This window comes from Pteronotus mesoamericanus, unplaced genomic scaffold (assembly GCF_021234165.1).
Source record: "Pteronotus mesoamericanus isolate MK-2021 breed Mesoamerican mustached bat unplaced genomic scaffold, CSHL_Meso_final contig_75, whole genome shotgun sequence".
Taxonomy (NCBI): Eukaryota; Metazoa; Chordata; class Mammalia; order Chiroptera; family Mormoopidae; genus Pteronotus; species Pteronotus mesoamericanus.
Genome location: NW_026555249.1, coordinates 10177499 through 10197988, shown reverse-complemented (window position 1 = coordinate 10197988; position 20490 = coordinate 10177499). Strand labels below are relative to the sequence as shown.

General features: G+C 45.7%; 2 protein-coding genes and 1 non-coding gene across 5 annotated transcripts; 2 read left to right on the top strand and 1 right to left on the bottom strand.

The window, feature by feature from the left end:
* Positions 1–78: 78 nt before the first annotated feature.
* CARD6 (caspase recruitment domain family member 6) lies at positions 79–7695 on the bottom strand. Of its 3 annotated transcripts, XM_054583968.1 has the most exons (4): positions 7296–7321; positions 6155–6262; positions 5522–6076; positions 79–3010 (listed from the first exon to the last, which is right to left on the bottom strand). In XM_054583968.1, the coding sequence occupies exons 3-4, from the start codon at positions 6030–6032 to the stop codon at positions 648–650; spliced, it is 2874 nt and encodes a 957-aa protein (XP_054439943.1). In that variant the 5' UTR covers positions 6033–6076; positions 6155–6262; positions 7296–7321; the 3' UTR covers positions 79–647. The 3 variants fall into 3 exon arrangements, with proteins under 3 accessions (XP_054439943.1, XP_054439941.1, XP_054439942.1); XM_054583966.1 differs by lacking the exon at positions 6155–6262 and having other exon boundaries at positions 7296–7695; XM_054583967.1 differs by lacking the exon at positions 6155–6262 and having other exon boundaries at positions 5522–5947; positions 7296–7695.
* A 3503-nt stretch (positions 7696–11198) lies between these two features.
* RPL37 (ribosomal protein L37) lies at positions 11199–14226 on the top strand. Its single transcript, XM_054583973.1, has 4 exons — positions 11199–11277; positions 12395–12530; positions 12787–12871; positions 14111–14226. The coding sequence occupies exons 1-4, from the start codon at positions 11275–11277 to the stop codon at positions 14178–14180; spliced, it is 294 nt and encodes a 97-aa protein (XP_054439948.1). The 5' UTR covers positions 11199–11274; the 3' UTR covers positions 14181–14226.
* LOC129079061 (small nucleolar RNA SNORD72) lies at positions 13949–14028 on the top strand. The gene has a single exon (XR_008530039.1). It is a non-coding gene; the product is annotated as a small nucleolar RNA SNORD72 (small nucleolar RNA).
* Positions 14227–20490: the final 6264 nt, after the last annotated feature.

Here is a 20490-nt window from a genome sequence, read left to right as displayed (position 1 = left end):
ATTATCTTACCTACTACAAACATTTAAAATACAAAATATACACATAAAGTTGATAAAAAAATAATTTTATTGGTTGATAGTTCATTATTTTTATATGTAAGGGTCAAATGAGAATTTTATTATCTAAGAAAATTGGGGCTGTTATTAGAAGCAAACTGATTATTCCAGACAAACAGGATCACCCACTGAGCAGCTGATGTTCAACGAAGAAGTTTGACTGAGACATCTCTGGAGCAGCCAACAACTAAGGCAATCTCGTTGGCAACAGCGAGACAACCTGAGCCCTAGTTTATGATCACTTCACAGTTAGAGACTCCAGCCCTATTTTTCCCCAAGTGGGGCTGCCTCACAGCCCCCACTCCTGGGACGGTGGCTATATATTACCTAACACTCGAGGTTGGACTCAATTAACTTATTATTTACTGCTTGATTCTGGTCTTCATTCTTTTCATATTTCCCCTCTTTGTTAGGGACACAATCTTTACAGATAGTTCAATGATATCCAAGTGGGTTGTGTACATCTGTTTCTCTGAGTCACACCAAGGATACCAGTCTCTTATGATCACTGCCACTCTCCCTCGAGTTGCTGCTTTATGATCAGAATGGCCTGGCTAAAGGTAGTTCCACAGGTCTCTAGAGGAAGCCTTTTAATGCTTTCCACTCCTCTTGGGCCCTGCTCTAGCGTAGGACGCCCTCGCCTGTGGATGGCTGGTTTGCGATGTCTTGGGTTGAGTAGGTCTGGGCTGAGGCCTAGACTGGGAGGACTGGGGTTGGCGCGGCTGGTGCTGAGTGGGTTTGGACGGGGAGGACTGGGGTTGGCGCGGCTGGTGTTGAGTGGGTTTGGACGGGGAGGACTTGGGTTGGGAGGGCTGGTGCTGGGTGGGTTTGGTTGGAGAGGATGTGGGTTGGGAGGGCTGGTGCTGCGTGGGTTTTGTCTGAGCGGGTTTGGGTTGAGAGGACGTAGGTTGGGAGGGTTTGGGCTGGGGGTGCTGGTGCTGGGGTGGCTTGGCCTGACTGATTGGAGAGCTGGGGGAAAATTTGTTGTTGGACATGGGATGGAACCCCATTCGGCCAGTTGGATCTAGAGGCCTGCCTTGTGCCTTCAGCTTGAATCCTTGCTGAAGGGCGGGTCTTACAGGTCTTTGTATGACTCCTGCTGGTCCACAGGCTTGCAAGTGAGGATTCACAGGATGGGATGTTGTCCTCGTAGGCTTTCCAGTTGCCTCAGTTGGCTGTGGTCCTCGGGGGTGGGCTTGCCTAGGCTGTGGCTTCCCAAATGGTCCTGCTGGCCGCAAACCTGGGGCATGGAGGTGAGGTACCCGGGAGACCGCTGCGGCAGGCCTTTCACAAGCTCCCATTGTCTGTGGTCTGCAAGGCCAGGGCTGTACACATGGGTTAAAAGGTCTTGGTGGTCTGCCAAATAGTCCATACACGTGCTGTCCCCAAGGAGGTCTCGGAAATTTCATAAACCTTTCACCTGAACAAAATCTCTGGGGTTGGAAGTACTGGGCCTTAAAACTTTTACCTTGACTATGGACCCACGAATTCTGAAAGGGTGGAGGACGGACCCACCTAGACTTCTGCCCTGACCCAGAGTGGGAGCCCATAAGCCAGGGAGCTCTCAAGGGAACACGGTTGACATGGCCTCCCACTATGATGGGGAGAAGGCAGGAGTTCTGCAGGGGAGGCCTGACCCCTGGGGTGAGGTGGCCGTGCTCAGGAGCCGGGCTGGCCTCCCCTCCAGCTCCTGCCTCTTTCGCCGGCCGCTCAGCTGGGCTTTCGGATGAGCTTTCTTGCTGACTGTGTCTTTGTGGTCCCTCATCTTCAGTGCTTCCAGCCAAGTTTTCACTAGGAGCAACTTGAATTCCTTTGGCGTTCTCAAAGTCTTGGTCTATCTGGATCCCCAGCTCCCTGGCCAGGGAGCCCATGTCCTCCACGGACACACGCTGGAGCGAAGAGGACATCACTTCTTGGAGGGCAGCTTGGAGGCTCTTTATGTTCCTCCCTTCCTCTCCACCTTCCTCCTCCTCCCAAAACAGTAGCTGTGATGGCTTCAACTTCAGAATCCTCTGGAAAATCTGAGCCTCTTCGCTCTCCCTGGCCTGGGGACTGAGGACAAAGTAGCATTTTTTGATGGCAGCTTCTCCTAAAAACATGAGCAGGTCCCATTCCTTTTCACCTAGGCAGTCAGTGAAAAAGAATACAGCCGAGGAAATTTCCATCAAGAAGCCAAATTGCATCCAAAACCTTTCGAGATCTCCACGAAGGTTGGCCAGGGCAACGGGCTCTTGGAAAAGGTGAGCGTTCTCCCACAGACCGCGATCAGGAAAGCACCACGCTATCTCCACCAGGCCGTCGGAGATCCTGCGGGGAGGCCCCGGCACGGCCCGTTCGCGGTGGAGGAAGACTGCACGGGATTCCGGCCGCCCGGGGCTGAGCAGCGCGTTGAGGATCCTGGACTTGGAGAAGCTACAGTCTCCGAGACGCACGAAAGCGAGGACGGGCACCTTCAGGAGCGTCAGGAACTTTTCTGTTGCCCCTGCAGGCCCTCCTAAAGCCCGCGCTGGCTGCTGCTCCACTATGTCTCTCATGGCTGCCAGCATTAAAATGCTCTTGTTGTTCTCCGCATCTGGCAGCAGCAGAGGAAGGGCGAACTGGCATCGATACATGTTCGCCAGGACCTGGCGTTGCAAAGTGCTGTCTGAGCACAGCACGGCGGCGCAGAGCGCGTCCAGGGGATGGATGGCGCGCGCGCACTCGGCATCTGCGTCCTCCGGGCCTGCAGGCAGCTCCCCTCGGCGCTCCTCGCACAGCGGAAGGGCCGCGTCTCGAGCCGTCACGTCCAGTGCTTGAACTTTCATCAGGAAGTTCCAGGCCAAGTCTCCCGGAGCCTCGGGCGCCCACTGACACCCTCGGTCCAAGGAGAACTGTCTAACAGCTTCTGGCCAAAGCTTTCTGCTCCTATCCATGTTCAGACACGACAGGACGTCTTTAAAGACCTTTTTTCTTTCTGCAGGAAAGAAGATAGATACTCCTTGAATCACTTTCAAATTGGAAGTCCTTTACTCACTTGTAAAGTTAAGTGATTGGCGTTTTCATTATAAAAAGATGAAGCAGTACAAATAAAATGGAGGTTCCGTCTCACCACTCTGCCAATGCTACTCTCCTTCTAAGAGACGTCAGTATGTTTGCTTCCCATCCTTTTTCTGTGCAAGGCCATAAGCATGCACTGGTATATAGAAAGACTTAGTTTGGTTTAATGGATGCTAGTTTATTTTTACATAAGTGATATTACACCAAACAAATGATTCTCAAACCTCTTTTCACTTAATGGCATTCCTTGTAAATTCTTCCCAGACAGTATATATACAGATCTACTTACATCACTTTTAGCTAATCCATTATCCTTCATGACTTTGATGGACCATCATTTATTTAATTGTTGTCTATGCTTACTTAGGTTTTCCAATTTTGTGGCTGTTTATATGCAGCAATTTAAAACCTTGTTAATGCATCATTATACACATGTATGAGGAATTCTCTAGGTTGATACTGATTTTTTTTTTTTAAAGATTTTATTTATGTTTTTAGAGAGAGGGGAAGGGAGGGAGAAACAGAGGGAGAGAAACATTGATGTGTGAGAGAAACACTGATTGGTTGCCTCTCCCACAGCCCCCGCCAGGGACCGGGCCCACAACCCAGGCACGTGCCCTGACCAGGAATCAAATCAGGGACCTTTGGTTCGCAGGTTCGCGTTCCATCCGCTGAGCCACACCAGTCGGGGCCTGATTTCTTTCTTAAAAGTATTTCTTGCCCAAATTGGGAAACATGGAATATTTTATTACCAATAAGTTTTTCTCAGAATTTACTTGTTGTACCTAACTTCTCCTGATCTCCCATTTTCTAATATACCTTCTAGCTACTTCTTGAGAATATAGAGACAGTGCTTAGTAGAGAAAGAAGAGCTGCGAGCATTTTTTTGCTCTTGATGGATAGCAAATTAGCATAAGCTTCATGGATCCTCTATTAGAAAATAGAGAAGAAACCCTAGAAGTAAGACAAAAGTATGGATTTCAAGAACTAACAAAAGTAACTCTAAGAAATCTTGGGCTGTTTGAAAGCTGCCAAGGATTTCCAGCAAACCAGCAAAGCGAGAAACAGGTTCTTCTGCAGCCTTTAGAAAGTCCCAGGCCTGCGGACACCTGGACGCGAGCCTTCCAGCGTCCAAGCTGCTGAGACCATACAGGTCTGTTGTTTGCTGTTGAAGCTGCCAGTCTGTGGCACATCCCTAGGGCAGCCCCGGCAAACTAACACAGGTGTGCCAAGCGGGGAATACCTCCTCCCCACCCGGACCTGGATTATGAATCCCCCAGGCCTGGGACTGAGTGTGAGATGGTAGTCACCTTTCCCTTCCCCACTCAGAGCTTGGTTATGCTTGCTTCCCTGGACAGCACCTCCTCAAATAAAGCAGTTGTCATATTTTGAATTTTTAGAAAGCTGTGGTGCAGTTACCCAATGGCATACGGCTCAGCCGTCAAGAGAAGGAAATCTTACCTTTTGCGACAGCATGGATGGACCCAGAGAGCATTATGCTAAGTGAAATAAGCCAGTCCAAGAAAGACAAATACATGTGACTTCACTTATATGTGGAATCTAATGAACAAAATAAACTAACAAAATAGAAACAGACTCGCACAGGGAACAGACTGATAGCTGTCAGAGGGGAGGGGGTAGGAAGAGGGGTGAAGAAGGTAAAGGGATTAAGAAAAAAACCCAGAACCTCACAGATGGACAACAGAGTGGTCACTGCCAGAAGGAAAGCGTGGGCAGAGGGAGGCGGAAGAGGATAAAGGGGGGTAAATGGTGATGGAAGGAGTCTTGACTTGGGGTGACGAACACACAATACATTACAGAGATGATGTATTATAGAATTGTACCCCTGAGACCTATATAATTTTATTAATGAATGTCACTCCAACAACTTCAATAAAGATAAATAAATTGTTTTTTAAAAAGAAAAAAATATTCTCATTGAAGATTCTAATATAGTTTCCTTCTTCAAGGTGGCACTATATGGTGGACTGGACCAAGCTAAACAAGAGTATCTTGAAATTTCCTCCATTCACCACGAACTCCTCTCCTGCTTCCACTTCAATAGTTAGGCCCATAATCGCCATCTCCCCTAGGTTACAAGGCACTAGACTGACGAAAGAGACTTAATCTAAGGAGTAGAAGGTAACGCCTCAAGTAAGTGGCTAGCAACTCCATCAACGTGTGACAGGCGTGACTCCAGAAACCTATCAGCTGTGATCAATATTTACTTTTGCTTATCCTGTGCAGCATTTCCTAGGTTCTGGGTCTCCTCCCTGTCAGCACCTTCCTCTGAGGACAGTCCACTTAGAGGGACACAAGGAGCTCCTGAGATGTGGACACCTGGTGCCCTTCCTCCTCCTCTCTCCCCATTGTGTCATGGCAGCCTAAAAATATGCTGTTGTCCAATGATCACATATCATTCCCATACCTTCCACACTCTGCTCCTCCTCTTCCTCCAACGACACACCCGTTTCTGACTCCTCGTAACTCTGTTCTTCTCCAGAGAACTCCGTGGTTTCTGAATACGCAGGCTCCCCTTCGCCATCATAGACCAGGTACTCTGGGTCGCTAGGATCCTCCTCTTCCACTCTTTCTACATCTTCAGAGTACGTGACTGATTCTAGGTAGTCCTCATCTCCTAAGTATAAAGAATCATCGATCTGATCGTATCTGTGTCCGTCCTGTAAATAAATAGCTTCAGAAACTTTATATTCAATGTTCTCTCCTGAGTGTGGCAATGGGAGTGTTGGTGTGTGGTCCTTCGCACATGCCCTCGAGGACCAAGCTGTTTCCCCATAACTAGTTTTCTTGTCCATGAACTTCTCAGAGGTTTCCAAATCCAAGTGCTCTTTCTCTGTGAAGGGAAAGAATTCTGTGAGCTCAGAATTCTCAGGCTGTTTCTCTCCCGGGGAAAATGGCTCTTCTGGATTCTTGCTCATACCCACAGATTGAAGAGGTTCTGTACTCTCATGTTTAAAAAATTCTGAAAATGGACAAGAAAGTTTTAGGGCTTTTTTTAATTTTGTTTTCCAAACTGACAAAAATGAAATTTTATGTTTACTTGAGTTTCCAAGCAATATCTCTCTTCTTTAATTCATTGGAAGTCAGGAATACCTACAACCTCCAACATAAATGGCAGTAAGTCAACTGTCAGAACATTCTTTTCCCACTGGAAAAAAAAAAAAAATTAGACCACACTCTGGTCTTGCTCAAAATTTCAAGTCTTTCATAGCAAACTCAAATGTTAAATGAGCGGGGGGGGGAAATTAAGTCTTATGGACAGCACTTACTTATGGATTTACTGTGACCCCAAACCAGCTCAGAATTCCTAGGGTCGTTGCTAATAAAGTCTGATCCTAATAATTTCTAATCAGGAAGCAGATAGCTCTAACTTAAAATAGCAAATCCTAGAAGTAATAAGACCTACTTCTCTAAGCATACAGGTCTTATTCTACATTAAGGACCATTAACATTAACCTTTTTATCCATCACTCCACCTCTCTGACATCTCTAACCTACTCCTTAGATTCCTCAATATTCATTAGATGCCCATAAAAGAAGCTACCCTTGCCCCTGGTGGTCACCTACAGAACTGCTGAGCAGTTCATTCTGGGAGAATTGCTCCCTCACTTGCCACTATCTTTGAACATTGAAAAACTAGCATTAGCATTTCTTCAGAAAACTAGGGTTCTGCTAGCATTCTTATCACAGAAGAAAAGAAAAAAGGAAGTGAGTGATCCACCATGCATGCGGATTGTTTTCCCTGTATTTCCCAAATGTCTGTACTAAGTGAAAGATGCAGCTTGTGGTTTGGGGACTGTTGACATTTGTGAGTTCACTCACTTGATAAAGAAATCCCTGCTGTGTCATCACGAAGAGCAGTGTCTGCCCACCTGTGCGCATTTCAGACTGTGGTAATAATGAGCAGTCTGCGCGGGCGCTAAAACAACTGCCCATATTGGTTGCAGTTTAAACAAAAGATTATCACTCCCCTACACCAGTAAGATACATTGTTCCCTGCTTTTTAAATCCTGGCCACTTCCCCTTTACCATCTTTCAGTGAAAGATTATCTCTGCAAAACATACAAATAAAAATAAGAAGTAATTGTTTTCTTTTTTTCAGGAAATCTGCCTCCTCCCTTTCAACCCTTTCTCCCGCCCCTCTCGCCGCCCCACTACCCAAGCATAGAAATTCAACTTACCGTGCCTTAAGCCCCAAGTGGTTGCTGACTCTGGAAAAGTACTACGTAAACATTTGAGAAAATGCTGACAACTGACTTCTCCTTTTTTCTGTACCAAAATTAACAACTTTCGACTTTTCTTCAGGGGATCTGTGATATCCTCCAGCATCTCATACTCATCCTCAGAAATTAGCCCCCGAGAGGTGAGTGAATCTAAGACAGAATCCAGATCTTGCTGGAGGACTTTCAGTAACTTCTTCCGTTCTCTTTCTATAATCTCTGAGGGAGCGCTCTCGGTAGCCATTGTTCTTTTTTTCTCTAGCCCAGGAAGTGGATTACAAAACCCTTTCAACATACAAAAACAAGTTTAGGCGGATCCGAGCAGCTGGTTGCTGCCACACTGCCCGTGAAGGTCACCTTATGCTACAGAGCGGTGAAGGAGGAGCCCAAGGAGATTGGCGAGTTTGTCAGTTCCTGCAAAACTGGAAATGGAGCCAAAGAAAAAGGTGGCAGGAGAGGGTAATCTGCGGACAAGAAAGTGCAAACAAAGGGGGAAAGGAAAGCAAGGGGAAAGCAGGATGAAGTGGCTATCCAAGACACTGAAGACTGACTTGCAGAAAATGGAGAGATCAGACTGAATCTAAAAATGAGGAGAGATCAGCTTCTGATGAAGCAGGAGAGAATGAAGCTAGGTCTGATTAATATCATACCCCATGTCTTATCAGTGGTCCCTGGCTCCCTTTTTTACAATCCAAAGGAATATTTTTATCAACTACTTTGTAAATGTAAGTTTTTTTAGTAGCTCTAGGATCTTTTTTAAAAAATATTTTATTTATTTATTTTTAGAGGGAAAGGGAGGGAGAAAAAGAATGGGAAAGAAACATCAATGTGTGGTTGCCTGTCTTGCGCCCCCTACTGGGGACCTGGCGCACAACCCAGGCATGTGCCCTGACTGGGAATCAAACCATGACCCTTTGGTTTGCAGGTGGACACTCAATCCACTGAACCACACCAGCCAGGGCTCAAGGGACATTTTTAAGGAGGGATCCACCTCATCCCATTTTTTAAAAAAATGTAAGTTCTTTTTTTTAAAGAGGTGAAATCATTTGCTGGTTACTTTTTGGTACAACCAGAAAGTAGTGGGGTATTGAATATGGCAAGCTTTGATTGTCTTGGGTCAGCTTAACATTCCATAAATGGGGGTATGTCCTATAATACAAAGCACAGTTAATGGCAATTTGTAGTCAGTTGTGCATGTAACATGTCTTCAACATTTAAAATTACTTCTACTCCCCTGTTTTTGGTAGAATTGTTTCCTAAAGAATCTCACTCCTTGATCTTGGTTCCCCCTGTCAGAATTTTGTGCACTCTGTAACATCTTTGGTGTAGTAGTCCAATTTTCCTCGTAACATTGTTAATGTGCAGTGAAAGACTGAATATTAGATTATGTTGTGTATATGATATTAAATAGTGAATTAGTGGGACTATGATGTAACAGTGTATCAACACTTGAAGATACTGGTACCTGATATTCTGTTAAGGAAAATTTGCTTCCCAATTTTAAGCTGGAAGGTCACTGGAATAACTGTAGAAAAAGAATCACACCTATATTTTAGGTTTTGGGTCTGTAGGTATGCAGGTTAAAAGTTGTGTAAAAATGGAACTATCTGTGTCCTTATCCTCAGAACAAGCAATAATGTCTCAAGAAAGAAAAAAACTTAAAAAGGGAAAGGATAATTTTTTTTGTCAAAGATTAAATATGTCAATGCTGCCTAGTGTTGGAGAGGGCTGATTCGAACAAGCCGGGGCCCTGCGACAACCCCGTCCCCAGCCCTCCTGCAGACTGGCTCCCTGCGGTTTATTTGCTGGCTTTCTCTGACTAGACTCAGGCTCCATGACTGGCCCCCGGGGTCCATGCCTCTGAGCAGTCTCTCTTGAACTTCAGATTGGACTAGGTATTCCCTTCTCTAAACTCGTTCTGTGATAATAAAAATGTGAATTGATAAAATCTTTTTGGAGAGAAATCTGGCAATATGCAGCAATAAACAAATAAATGTCAAAAGAAAAAAATATTTATACCCTAGAATCCAACAATTCCCCTGCTAGGAAATTTTCTTAAGGAAATGACCAAATGCCCAAAGATGTGTGCATGAGACTCTGTATTGCAAAATTGTTTATAATAATTGAAAAGTGAAAGTAATGAGAATTTCCAAAAATTGGAGATTTGTGGAATAAATGGTAACACATCAACAACAAAACATCAAAAAGTAGTCAAAAAGGATGAAATAAATCTTTACATATTGACAGGCAGTGATACCCATGATATATCGTTATAGAAAACAGAAAGTTGCCCTGGCTATTGTGGCTCAGTGCATTGAGCGCTGCCCTGTGAACCAAAGTGTGGGTAGTTTGATTCCCTGTCAGGGCACATGTCTGAGTTGGGGGCCAGGTGCCCAGTACGGGTGCGAGAGAGGCAACTACACATTGATGTTTCTCTGCCTCTTCCTCCCTTCTCCTCTCTAAAACTAAATATTTTAAAAAAATAAGTTGTAGATCTTATTTTTGTTTTAAAATTAATGTGTATAGTGTGCATATATAACATGTGCATATAAATACACATTGTGTTTAAAATAAGACAGCTATGAAAGAGATACCCCAATTGTAACACTGGTATCTCTGCAGAGAGGTTACAGAGTCAAACCTTCTACTTTAAACATTACTATTTAACACGCTATGGGTTTTTTTTTTTCTTTTTTGCTTTTGTTAGCAAACTTTATTTTCATTAAAAAAAAACTAGTTGGTCTTTATTCAGTGATGCAGTTCATAAGAACCTGAAAGCAATGTAAAATAATGATCAACAGGACACTGGAGGAATAATCTGGAGTATTTCACGTGTGGAAAAGAGGGAGGTTCGATCCAAAGGAACCTCCCAGGGTCATCTGATCTTAAATTTCTAACTGGGGCAGGTCATGGTGTGTGGTCAAGCCCCAGGCATATAATCTTAGTAAAGGTTTATCTTTGCTTCTGTTCCCAGCTGTTAACCTGACACAGTTAAACCTGATTCCTAGAGTTCACCATCGTTCTGCCAGCGGTTAGTCAATGACCTTTGCTGACATTTCACATTGACAGGTAGAGTTTGCTTTAGAAAGCACATTAATAGGGTTATTTGGGATCGTTTTCCCCTACAATTTTTAAATATTTGGTCGGTTCATCGTTTTGCGAGGGCAGGGGCTTTGGTGGGGAAGGGGTTACAACTGGATTCACTTTACTCGAAGCCTGGTAACCACCAATTTCGAAACTATTTAGAAAGTGTTTCCTGAGTGCAGGCTCCCAGAGCCTACTTAAAGCTGCCGAATCGGATTTCCTCACGTTACGATGCAGGAAACTACCCTCAAGATCCACGTGTGATTCCTTGGCACAATGACATTCGTAACCAAAACTCTACCTCCAAATTACTACAGTTTTCTAACATTATTTGCTTGGTTTTCAGATTCTGAGCTTGGGTACGCGCAGCGACCCTTCAGCGAAGCTTCCAGCGAGTGGCAGGAAGACCTTGGAGAACCAGGTTTCTTCGCATCGGGATCCCAGTCCCATCACGACCCGGCCTAACGCTCCCGAGGCGCTGAGTCGGCGCAGGTACCCCCGGGGCGGGGGAGGGACAGCTTCACACTCCAGGTTCTCCTTCAGTTTGGGACCGCAATCCGCGAGGTGACCGCAGCTCTGGCTGAAAACGCAAGGAGGCCCGGCAGCGGCTCCAGCACCAGCAGAAACAGCGACAGCACTGAGACCGGCGTTTTGTCCCCGCCCGCCTGCCGAGAGCTGAAACCCCTATTGGCCCCGCCTGGTTCCGGATCCTCCTCTGGACCCCACGCAGCGACGGACACTTGAGGACGCTGCACGGTGCCCCGCCGGAAGTACTCTCCTGAGCGGAAGCTTCTCAGCGCGAAATAGCGGAAGTGTCTTCGCTTCCGGTCTCTTTGGTCTCAGCGGCAGACGCGAGATGGTGAGTTGTACTCAAGAGCTTTTCGAATCGCCTTCCATCCTCGTCCCCCATGCCACGCTCCTTGCTCTCCGAGGGGGTGCCGGCAAGGTTCCCGATAATGGGAGCGGGTGGGCAGGGAAGGGACATGCTGGGGCCTTCACGAAGCAGAAGAATGGCTCTTAACTATAACTGGGGTGCCGAGCCTGCAGTCGTGGAATTGCAACCGCTTTAGATCTCTTGCTGCGGTCTGAGCTTGGGGTCCCGCACCGCCCTGCTTTCGGATGAGAACTAAAGGACGAAGCTCGGTTTCGGAGCGCTTCGCTGTGTAAGGAACGGAATTTTGTTGGTGTTGTCTGGGAGGCGTCCTTAAGGTTTTGGGTGAGGGTAGGAGAATCAGGTTATTTCGTCTTTTGCCTTTTTTTCTCTTAAATGTGGCGGATTTCAAAACAGTAACTCTTGCGGAAAGCTTTAGATAAATGTGAAATGTTGGTAGTGGTTTTTGATCGAACCTCTTAAGAAAAATTAACTGGGTTGGCCAAAAAGTTCGTATAGTTTTTATTTGTATGGGTGCCTCGTAGTGCTTAGTTGTCTTTAACTTCGAAACAGTTTTGTTAGATTGCATTGTGACACTTGTCAAATGAGCATGCATTTAAAATAAACTTAAAATTAATTTTTATGCAACCATTTTAATATTGAAGATGAAAGAAAATAACATTTTGGCTTATTGTGCTTTATTATTTCAAGAAACGTAAAAACACAAATGGAAACAAAGATTTGTGCAGTGTATGGAGAAGGTGCTGTGATTGATCAGATGTGTCAAGTGTGAAGTTTCCCGGTACTCCTGACATTTTGGCCAAATAATTCTCTGCTGGGCGGCTGTCTTATGCATTGGAAGATGTTTAGCCACACCCTGGTCTCTGCCTGCTAGAAGCCAATAGCGGGAGACAGCCAATATACTCAGAATACCCAATCAATGCAGTTACTGGTGAAAATGAAAAACACCTTTTATGGAAAAACCACATGAACTATCTGGCCAACCCAACAGAATCGTCAGCCCTTATGACTGTCTTAAACCTTCTCTCTTCTACATGAATATTAATTGCTATGTTTCAGAATTGTTTGTCCCCTTAATTTACAGACGAAGGGGACGTCATCGTTCGGCAAACGCCGCAACAAGACGCACACACTGTGCCGCCGCTGTGGCTCGAAGGCATACCATTTGCAGAAGTCCACCTGCGGCAAGTGTGGCTACCCGGCCAAGCGGAAGAGGAAGTGTGAGTTGACCGCTCTCTAGCCCACTGTGCGAGGTGTTGGGGTGAATCTTGAGGTTAAGAATGGTGATGTTGGTGTTGCTCTTGGCAGGGAGGGGCTGGTTTTGGACGTTCTTTGGTGCCTCCCATAAAGTAGTGTGTCTGGGTGCCCATGAAGCTGATTGAAAACCCAAGGGAGCTTCTGACCTGTATTGACCAGTGGTGCCTGCACGGTGTCCGGGGAAAATCATTAGAGCCTCACCCGAACTTTGTGTTTTAGATAACTGGAGTGCCAAGGCTAAACGGCGGAACACCACCGGGACCGGTCGCATGAGGCACCTAAAAATCGTGTACCGCAGATTCAGGTACAGCTTCCGTGTTTTGGTCATTGTAGGTTTTCTGAGCCCGGATCAGAATCCCCTTGTTCATTTACCGATGTGAAGTAAGAATGCTGGCCTTACGGGGGAGGAAAGGGTGTTGGGAGGTACTTTTGCCAACATAACCTGATCCATTAACCCTGGATTTTATTAATCTCTGAGTAAACAGTAGTGTGAGCTACAAATGCCATGGGTATGTTTCAAGCTAGATTCCGGAGATGTGATAGTATTTATTAATACCTACATCTCCTTTTCTTACCAAAATTTGTCAAGACAGCACTGTGTGAATGAGGTCTGGAGCCAGACTTTCAGCTCTGTGGCTCTGGGCAAGTAGAAAACTGTCGTACTTGCTGCTGCGTTTGTGTAAGAGAACTTCTACCTCTTCTGTTAGGAAAGCAGAGATTTCAGCCCTAACCTGGACTTACAAGTTGCTTTTAAAGCATTAATCCATCTACGGTCTCGACATAGGCGATTCTTTGTTGGGAGCAGCTGTTTTGGGCAATGGAGGATATTTAGCAGAATCCCTGGCTGCTACCCACTCAATTCCAGATTTTATAATTTTCAAAGATCATGAGACGGGGCTTTATGAACACAGCACCCTTAGATGTGTTGGTGTTGGTATTCTGAGGTGACCTTTGTTTTACCCTTCAAACCCTTATACAGTGATGTGGACTTCGTGTTGAGTGGTCTGCTGGTGTGGTGGAGGGGTTAACCTTTCTGAGCATCAGTTCATGAGTCTTCCAAATGGTTGTGAACACAGTGCAGTTCCCTTCAAGTAGGCTAACTGGTAAACGAGTTAGAAAATAAAGCACTGTCAAGCAGTTTACAAACTCCCCGCCATTGAACATGCTTGTTGTCTTTCCCTGGTTAAAGGAAAGTAGTTAATATCTGCCTCACAACATAGGGGCCCACTTTCACAAGGACCTCGGGTCTCTTAACAAGCTGTGGGAAAATACTAGTCCAGTGATGAGTAGAACCAATGTCGAGTTTATTTTTCAAGTGCAGTTAACTATATATATCCCTAAAATAGGTGCCTTGAGCAGAAGGGTTTGAATAAAATGTTGCAGCTTATCGGTGATGTTGTAAAAATAAATGTCTGAACATATGAATTCATTATTGATTTCAGCATTTAACTGAGATAAGCTCATTAAACATCTGTTCTAGCAAAAACTGAAATGTCTATGTGAGGTTGCTGAAGTAACGGTTCTTGTTTTTAACACGGTGCAGGCATGGATTCCGTGAAGGAACAACACCTAAACCCAAGAGGGCAGCTGTTGCCGCGTCCAGTTCATCTTAAGGATTTCACTGATTAGTCCCACAATAAATGTTCTGGTGTCCAAAAATATCTGGTGTGCTAAGGTATTTTTAATAGACTTGTAGTAACAATGAACTAGAGGTTTGGGAGTGGGACAACTTAATGTCAGATTTACTTGTTAAGTGATGTTTTGGAGCACTAACTCCTGAATTGAGTTTTGATACTGCTTAAGAGGATGAGAAACAAGCAGAATTCCAGGATTCCTTCAAGCAAACAACACTATAGGTGATGTAAAGAATGTAGTAAGGGGGAAAGTAGCATGGTTTGTGTGGCTTATGTGCCACACAATATTTAAAATGCTAGAGTGAATGAAAGCGTAAATTAATTCCTTTTAGTAACATTCATCCGCTATAGTGTAATGACTTGGGGCAGTGATTGTTAGTCCTGTACAGTAGAGATTGAGTGTCAGTGAGAACATGAAGGCTAGGGGTCAAATGAATTCTGTTCCAAAATGCTTTCTTGGCATCTGACATGGAGGCTGTGTATGAAGTTTAAGTGGGAAACTAAAGCAACCTGCTAGGTGCGTGAAAGTCTGTAGGGCCACATGCAAACACCGTGGACTGAATCAGAATAAAGGAAAGCCAAGTATAAACTGGTCCCTGGTTAGAACATTTTAGAACTGGGTGATCAAGGATTTTTCTGTGTTGAATGCTCTGGGGGTTTTTTTGCCACGCTTTCCCACTTTTGGTGGCTTCTTGCCAAAGAGTTCTTTGACATGAGACAAGGCCAACTTTGTTGGCCTGCAGAGTGAGAGGAGAGGAGGTAGGTCAAACAGCACGGGCGCTGGATCCGGCGCCGTGAAGTAGTCAGGTGGCCGAACTGCTCTCTAGCCTCACGCGGCCTTGAGAGGGTTTGTGGGCCTCGCCACCTGCACAGTTTGACCTTTGCTGCACTTCAGAACGTGTTCCCGAGGAACTGGTTCATCTTGCCCTCATCCTGCTCCTTCCTCAGCTCCTGGCTCTCGCTTCGGGTCTCGGGGTTTACTCACTTGCACAGAAACCCCTGCTCATCTAAATCGGTGCTGGGCTTCCTCGCAACGTAAGAAACAGTAATTTTGTCTTGCTAGAGCTGAAATGTGACTTGTTCTTAAGATCTTTCTGAAATCCTGGTGGTACTGGTGGCTGATTCCTGAGCAATGGAGGGGCCCGTTAAGATACGTAGCACTCTGGACTGAACGTCAGGATTTGCAGCAAGCGGGCACTGACCTGAAGGCCGATGGAATTGCTGAATCCTGGGTCAGGAAAAGAAGCTGGCACGATAGGGGTAGGGGGGCAGTGATGCATTAGGAAAGGCCTGAGTATTGGGTATAAGGTGAACTTAACCCTCGTAAGCCAGGGCCTGTGGCCCTTGGCACGAAGTGGGCTTCAGCGGGACGTTGGTGCAATGGTAACTGTCCCCATCAATCACAGCTGGCGCACACCAAGCGAAGGTGCGCTGGCCGCAGCTGAAGTTCGGTTGACCGAGGAGGAAGCAATGGGGAGGGGATGGGGCTGGGTTAACACGTGCAAAATGAAGTGCAAACAGGTGCAATTGTTGCTCATTTAATTGTACTTTGCAAAAGATCATGTGTTCTATGGATCCGAAGTCCTGAGGATTGGAGTTAAAGGTTAAGCAGTGGATCCCTGATCTGACAAAAGGTGCCTGGGACCAGTGCTGCTCTTGTTCCACTGAGACTGACTGGTGTGCCCGGGTGACACACCAGCTAGGGAAGTGTGTTTCTGGGGCAGAGGGCACTCGGGACTGGATGGGTGTCACCAGTGGGTGGCTGAAATGAGACCCAGGGACACGGATGTGTTGTGTTGACTTGGCCTTTCAATCACAGATGCTGGGGTTTGTCAGGTCAGGAGGTGGGTGGGGTTGTCCTGAGAAGAATCTAATGGTCATGAAGCAATAATACATCTCCAGAGGTGCCAGGGACACACCATTAGTCATTAGCAAGATTCATGTTGGGTGTGTGAGTGTGATGTCTTGAAGCTGGAAGGCTAGGCAGCGGGTTCTTGAATAGTCTCGAGGTCGCCAGGACGTGGGCTGAGGCAGGGCCAGTGGGGCTGGCTGGAGTGGGCAGGTCTTCCCTGGAACATCTGGGACTTGAATCAAAGGGAAGAGCTTCCTAGCCCCCTTTCTGTGTTGTAGGCTGTGTTGAGGGCTCTGTGGGGTCACATTCGCAGAAACTGCACTGTGTTTAGTGCAGCAGGCCTCAGATCTGTCAGGAAACTCGGGCGGCAGGTTTCTGAGGGTGAGGAGGTGGTTGGTGCACTCACAGGGGGAATACAGAATGGGGGAGGGGCGCTAAAATTGGCTTTCGTCGGGATGCCTGTGGGACAGCAGAAGGCCGGCTCTAGGAAGCGCTGAGTAAGCCTGGTGGCAGTTCAGGTGGGGAGTGGGCTGGCGATCCGCCTTCGGCAGAAACGACACAGTTGTGAAAGGGAATGGACTCCAGGGTTAGAATGGTGAAGATAATTTAAAGGAATGAGAGTGATAGAGAAAATGATTCAGTTTCTTAATCGGCTTCAGTAACCATCCCTTATTCAATGATGGTTGAAACCATTTGAAACTACGATTTCCAGAAAGAAAACAATTAAGAGACCAACTCAGCAATTACAGGAGTGGTCCATGGGGGCGGGGGGCGGGGGGAGAGTGGTTTGTTCATTGGTTCAACATAATCAGGTGACTGCACCTACCATGTGCCAGGCCATTTGAAAGATACAGTGGGAGCAAAAACACGGTTGCAGTTGACAGTCAGCCTCAGGGGTTGCAGAAAGTAGTTGAGGGGCACTCAGTCCTATGAGGCTGAGGCCAAGGAGAAAGGAGATTTTAAAATTAAAAAGAGACATCTGGATTTGGCAAAATTTAGGTTAGTGTTTTCATAAACCCCATTTCAGTAGAGTATGGAGAAAAAAACCTGCTTGCTAGAGCCGCAGGGGAGATGGGGCAACTAGGAGCCGAGATTTGGTTTAGAAAACAAAAGATGTGTTGGGAAGGTTACGTCCATATCCTGTGGTGCCCTTTCGTTTCTGTTGCTGATGCGTGCCTGTCCTCAGGAGCCAAGCACGTGTTCAGTGAGCCTGTGCCAGAAGCAGTTCCAGGCCCAGGAGACATAAGTGAAAAACAAGACAGACGAGAACCTGCGCTGAGCTTTCTGTTTGTTTAATCAGCACAGTTTATTGTAGCCTAAGATGGTCAGGCAGCAAGGGATGACTCCATCACTTGATTACAAGTACAACCATTAGGATGTTCTTTTTCTATAATAACTGTATGAAAAGAGTTTCTTACTCTGCCTACACACAGCCTGAGATAAAGGTCTAACTTCTGGAGTTGAGAATCTGACAGAATGGAGAAATTTTAATAAGGAAATAAGCTTTGGTGTGTGTCTATACTACATATACCCACACAATTCGTGTGTACTGTACACACACACCCGTGTATACTGTTCATGTTGGTACAAGCCTATGAAGAACACTTTATAATGTAAAGGTTTAAGGACTTAAGTTATTCCTGATGTTTTAATCTAGACAGGTTTAGGTAATTTTGGTCTTGATATACCTGGACCATTTGTATAATTGTGGTTTTAAAGGCCCAGACTGACTTGTTAAGTGGTCACCTAGTATATATAACACCATAGTAACCAAATGGAAAACAAGGTTGTTATTTTGTATTAAATCAGTGATGGCTATTCCAGAGAACAGACAACTTGGAAAATAAAGACTTCAGAATCTGTTATTCCATGGTAGGAGCATTTTAGTTAATGGTGGTTTCCACATAAACTGAAGGTATTTCTCTGCAAGGGGTTGGTTTATTGAGAAGAGGTGAGGAACGAAATGATACAAGTCTTTTTACCCTTGAAAGGGCTTTCCAAAGCCGGCACACTCAGCAAGGGGTCAGTCCTGGCATGCCCCTCCCAGGAGGACATGAGGTCACTGGCACCTTCAAAGCGTTTGTTCTGTCAGTAGAGGCTTCTAGTCTCATCTGCTGCCCAGCTGGCGCATTTCAGTGGTGTGTGCTTGTGCGTACGTTATGTGTATTGGCGGTGACAGGGAACAAGTAAGCCATCTCGGGTAGTGACTGAGTGCTGGAAAGACAAAGACAAGTGAGTGTGGCAGGGAGTGCAGAGTCCCTCTTCAGAAAGGTCGTTGAGAAGGCTGAGTGAGGCCTTGGCCACTCGGTCAGCTGATTCGCCAAGGTTACAGGTGTGCTCCCTGTCGGGCACGTTCAGGAAGCAATCAGTGAATGCGGAACTAAGATGAACAACAAACCAGTGTTTCTGTCTCCAGCCCTCTCTAAAACCAATGAAAGAAAGGAAGGGAGGGAGGGAAGCTAAATGATAAGGAGCCACTCCTGCAAAAACAAGGACAGTCTTTCAGGCAGACGCTTCTCAGCCTTTTTTGAGTTCTGGGCTGCTTGCAAAATCTAACTTTCGCTGTATTTAACAAACTTTGTAGTACTGTATGCTCAGTAAGAAAAGTGAAGTATTACACTATAGAATTGTTTTTATTTAAGTGTTGGTTTCAGAGAAAGGTTTCACATTAGTATGTAGGGATTATATTTAGATTTTTTTTTCTCAAAACATAGTTTGAATCATAATCTAAAAGAAGCACTGGGCAAAGACTATCAGTAACCTCAGGAACCAAGAATGGAATCTGAAGCAAAAGCTTTCTGGCCGTGGCTGGTGTGGTTCAGTGGATTGAGCTCTGGCTTGTGAACCGAAAGGTCACGGGTTCCTGTGGTTCCTGGTTGGCGCACAGGCCTGGGTTGCCGGCCAGGTCCCCAGGTGTGGGCGAAGCAAACGACCAGTTGATGTACTTGTCACACATTGATGTTTCCCTCTCTGTCTTCTCCCTTTCATTCTCTCTAAAAGGAAATAAAATCTGTTTTTTTTTTTAAGCTTCCTTTAAAAGCTTTCTTTAACAGTATAATAAGGTAGAAAGATGTTTTGTTAGGGAAATCAGATTTCTCATGTATGGAAGTGTTCGTAGAACGGGCATGGTGTGTGGACCGAGATAAAAACCTGACTTTCTCCTGGTGCCCATGTCCTTACTCAGTGGGACTGTGCCGCAGCGCCGCACGGTGCAGACTTGGTCTCACCCATGTAATTTCACATCACTCACACAGTAAATACCCTCCAGTCATGATTAGTTGTGAAAACAGTTTTATTTTAATAAACAAAATGATCCTATGTACGAGTCAAAACTCAAAGTTGGCTTACCTTAACGCTCGTCTCCCAGCTTGGGCCTCCTTTGGGCTGGAAGCCAGCAGTGGAGAGGGGCCTCCATCCCCCTGATCCCAGCTTCCTCCTCGTAGAGCCGCCCTGGGGCCTGTGAGCTGCAAGTCCACTTCTCAGTGGGGCTAATGGGTAGATCGGAGGAGGGTGGGAGGGGTGAGGGGATGGGGTGGTTCTTCCTTGGCTGTGTCCGCTCACAACCTCTGGACCCCGCAGATCGTTAACCTGACATTTTCTCTCTGGAGCACGCCTGTGACCTCTGGAGGTTATTTCTCCTGTAGTTCCATCTCAATTTGAAAGTTTTTTTGATTCCTTCCTGCCCCGGGATCCAACCTCTTCTGAGGTTTTCTCTACCTCTGAGGGTCCTGTTGTGGGGATTGAAAATTATTCCACACACTCTGTCTGAGTGGCCCACAGGGCACTTCCCACCCTGGGCCTGAGCACATTCTTAAATGCAAGGAGGCCTCCTGGCAGTAGCAGAAAACACATTTCAGAGCTCTCTGAGGGGTGCCTTTGAAGTTCCCCTGGCTAGGTTTAGAGCTAGAATGTAGTAACCCCCTTTTCCAAGAAGGTTGGATTGAATATTTAAAACTTTCATTCAAAGAAATTTCTTTACCCATCTCTCCCTTCTCGGACATCTATGTCCTTGATTGGGCTGGGATTCTAAAAGCTGTGACCAGTTTCTTAGATACATCATGCATGTGTGTGTGTGTGTGTGTGTGTGTGTGTGTGTGTGTGTGTAAGCTGCTAGTTCCCTGAGGCAGGAAAAGCCCTATTGTAATAGTGTTAACGATGTAATTCTGCAAATAAATAAATAGCTAATGTAAAAGTATTTGCTTTGCCTTCCAAAATGTCTAAAATGATTTGAGCTCCTGAGTATTAATATGTGGAGAAAATTTAAAAATCCTTTAAGGGAAAGGTCTTTTTATTTTTTTATTTTTATAATTGATTTTAGAGAATGGAAGGGAGGGAGAGAGAAAAAAAAGCATCAGTTTGTTGCATATACTTATGCATCCATTGGTTGATTCTTGTACATGTCCTGGTTGGGGAGTGAACCCACCTTGGTGTACCAGA

What these genes read in the sequence shown, in the direction of transcription:
- CARD6 (XM_054583966.1), bottom strand. Translation starts at nt 7,629, where the DNA reads ATGTTGAAAGGGTTTTGTAATCCACTTCCTGGGCTAGAGAAAAAAAGA. An exon ending in CACTTGGGGCTTAAGGCACG is followed by an intron (nt 6,077 to 7,295) that starts GTAAGTTGAATT and finishes GTCCATTTTCAG; the next exon opens with AATTTTTTAAACATGAGAGT. An exon ending in GGAGGAGCAGAGTGTGGAAG is followed by an intron (nt 3,011 to 5,521) that starts GTATGGGAATGA and finishes TCTTTCCTGCAG; the next exon opens with AAAGAAAAAAGGTCTTTAAA.
- RPL37 (XM_054583973.1), top strand. An exon ending in GGCCAAGCGGAAGAGGAAGT is followed by an intron (nt 12,531 to 12,786) that starts GTGAGTTGACCG and finishes TTTGTGTTTTAG; the next exon opens with ATAACTGGAGTGCCAAGGCT. An exon ending in ATCGTGTACCGCAGATTCAG is followed by an intron (nt 12,872 to 14,110) that starts GTACAGCTTCCG and finishes AACACGGTGCAG; the next exon opens with GCATGGATTCCGTGAAGGAA.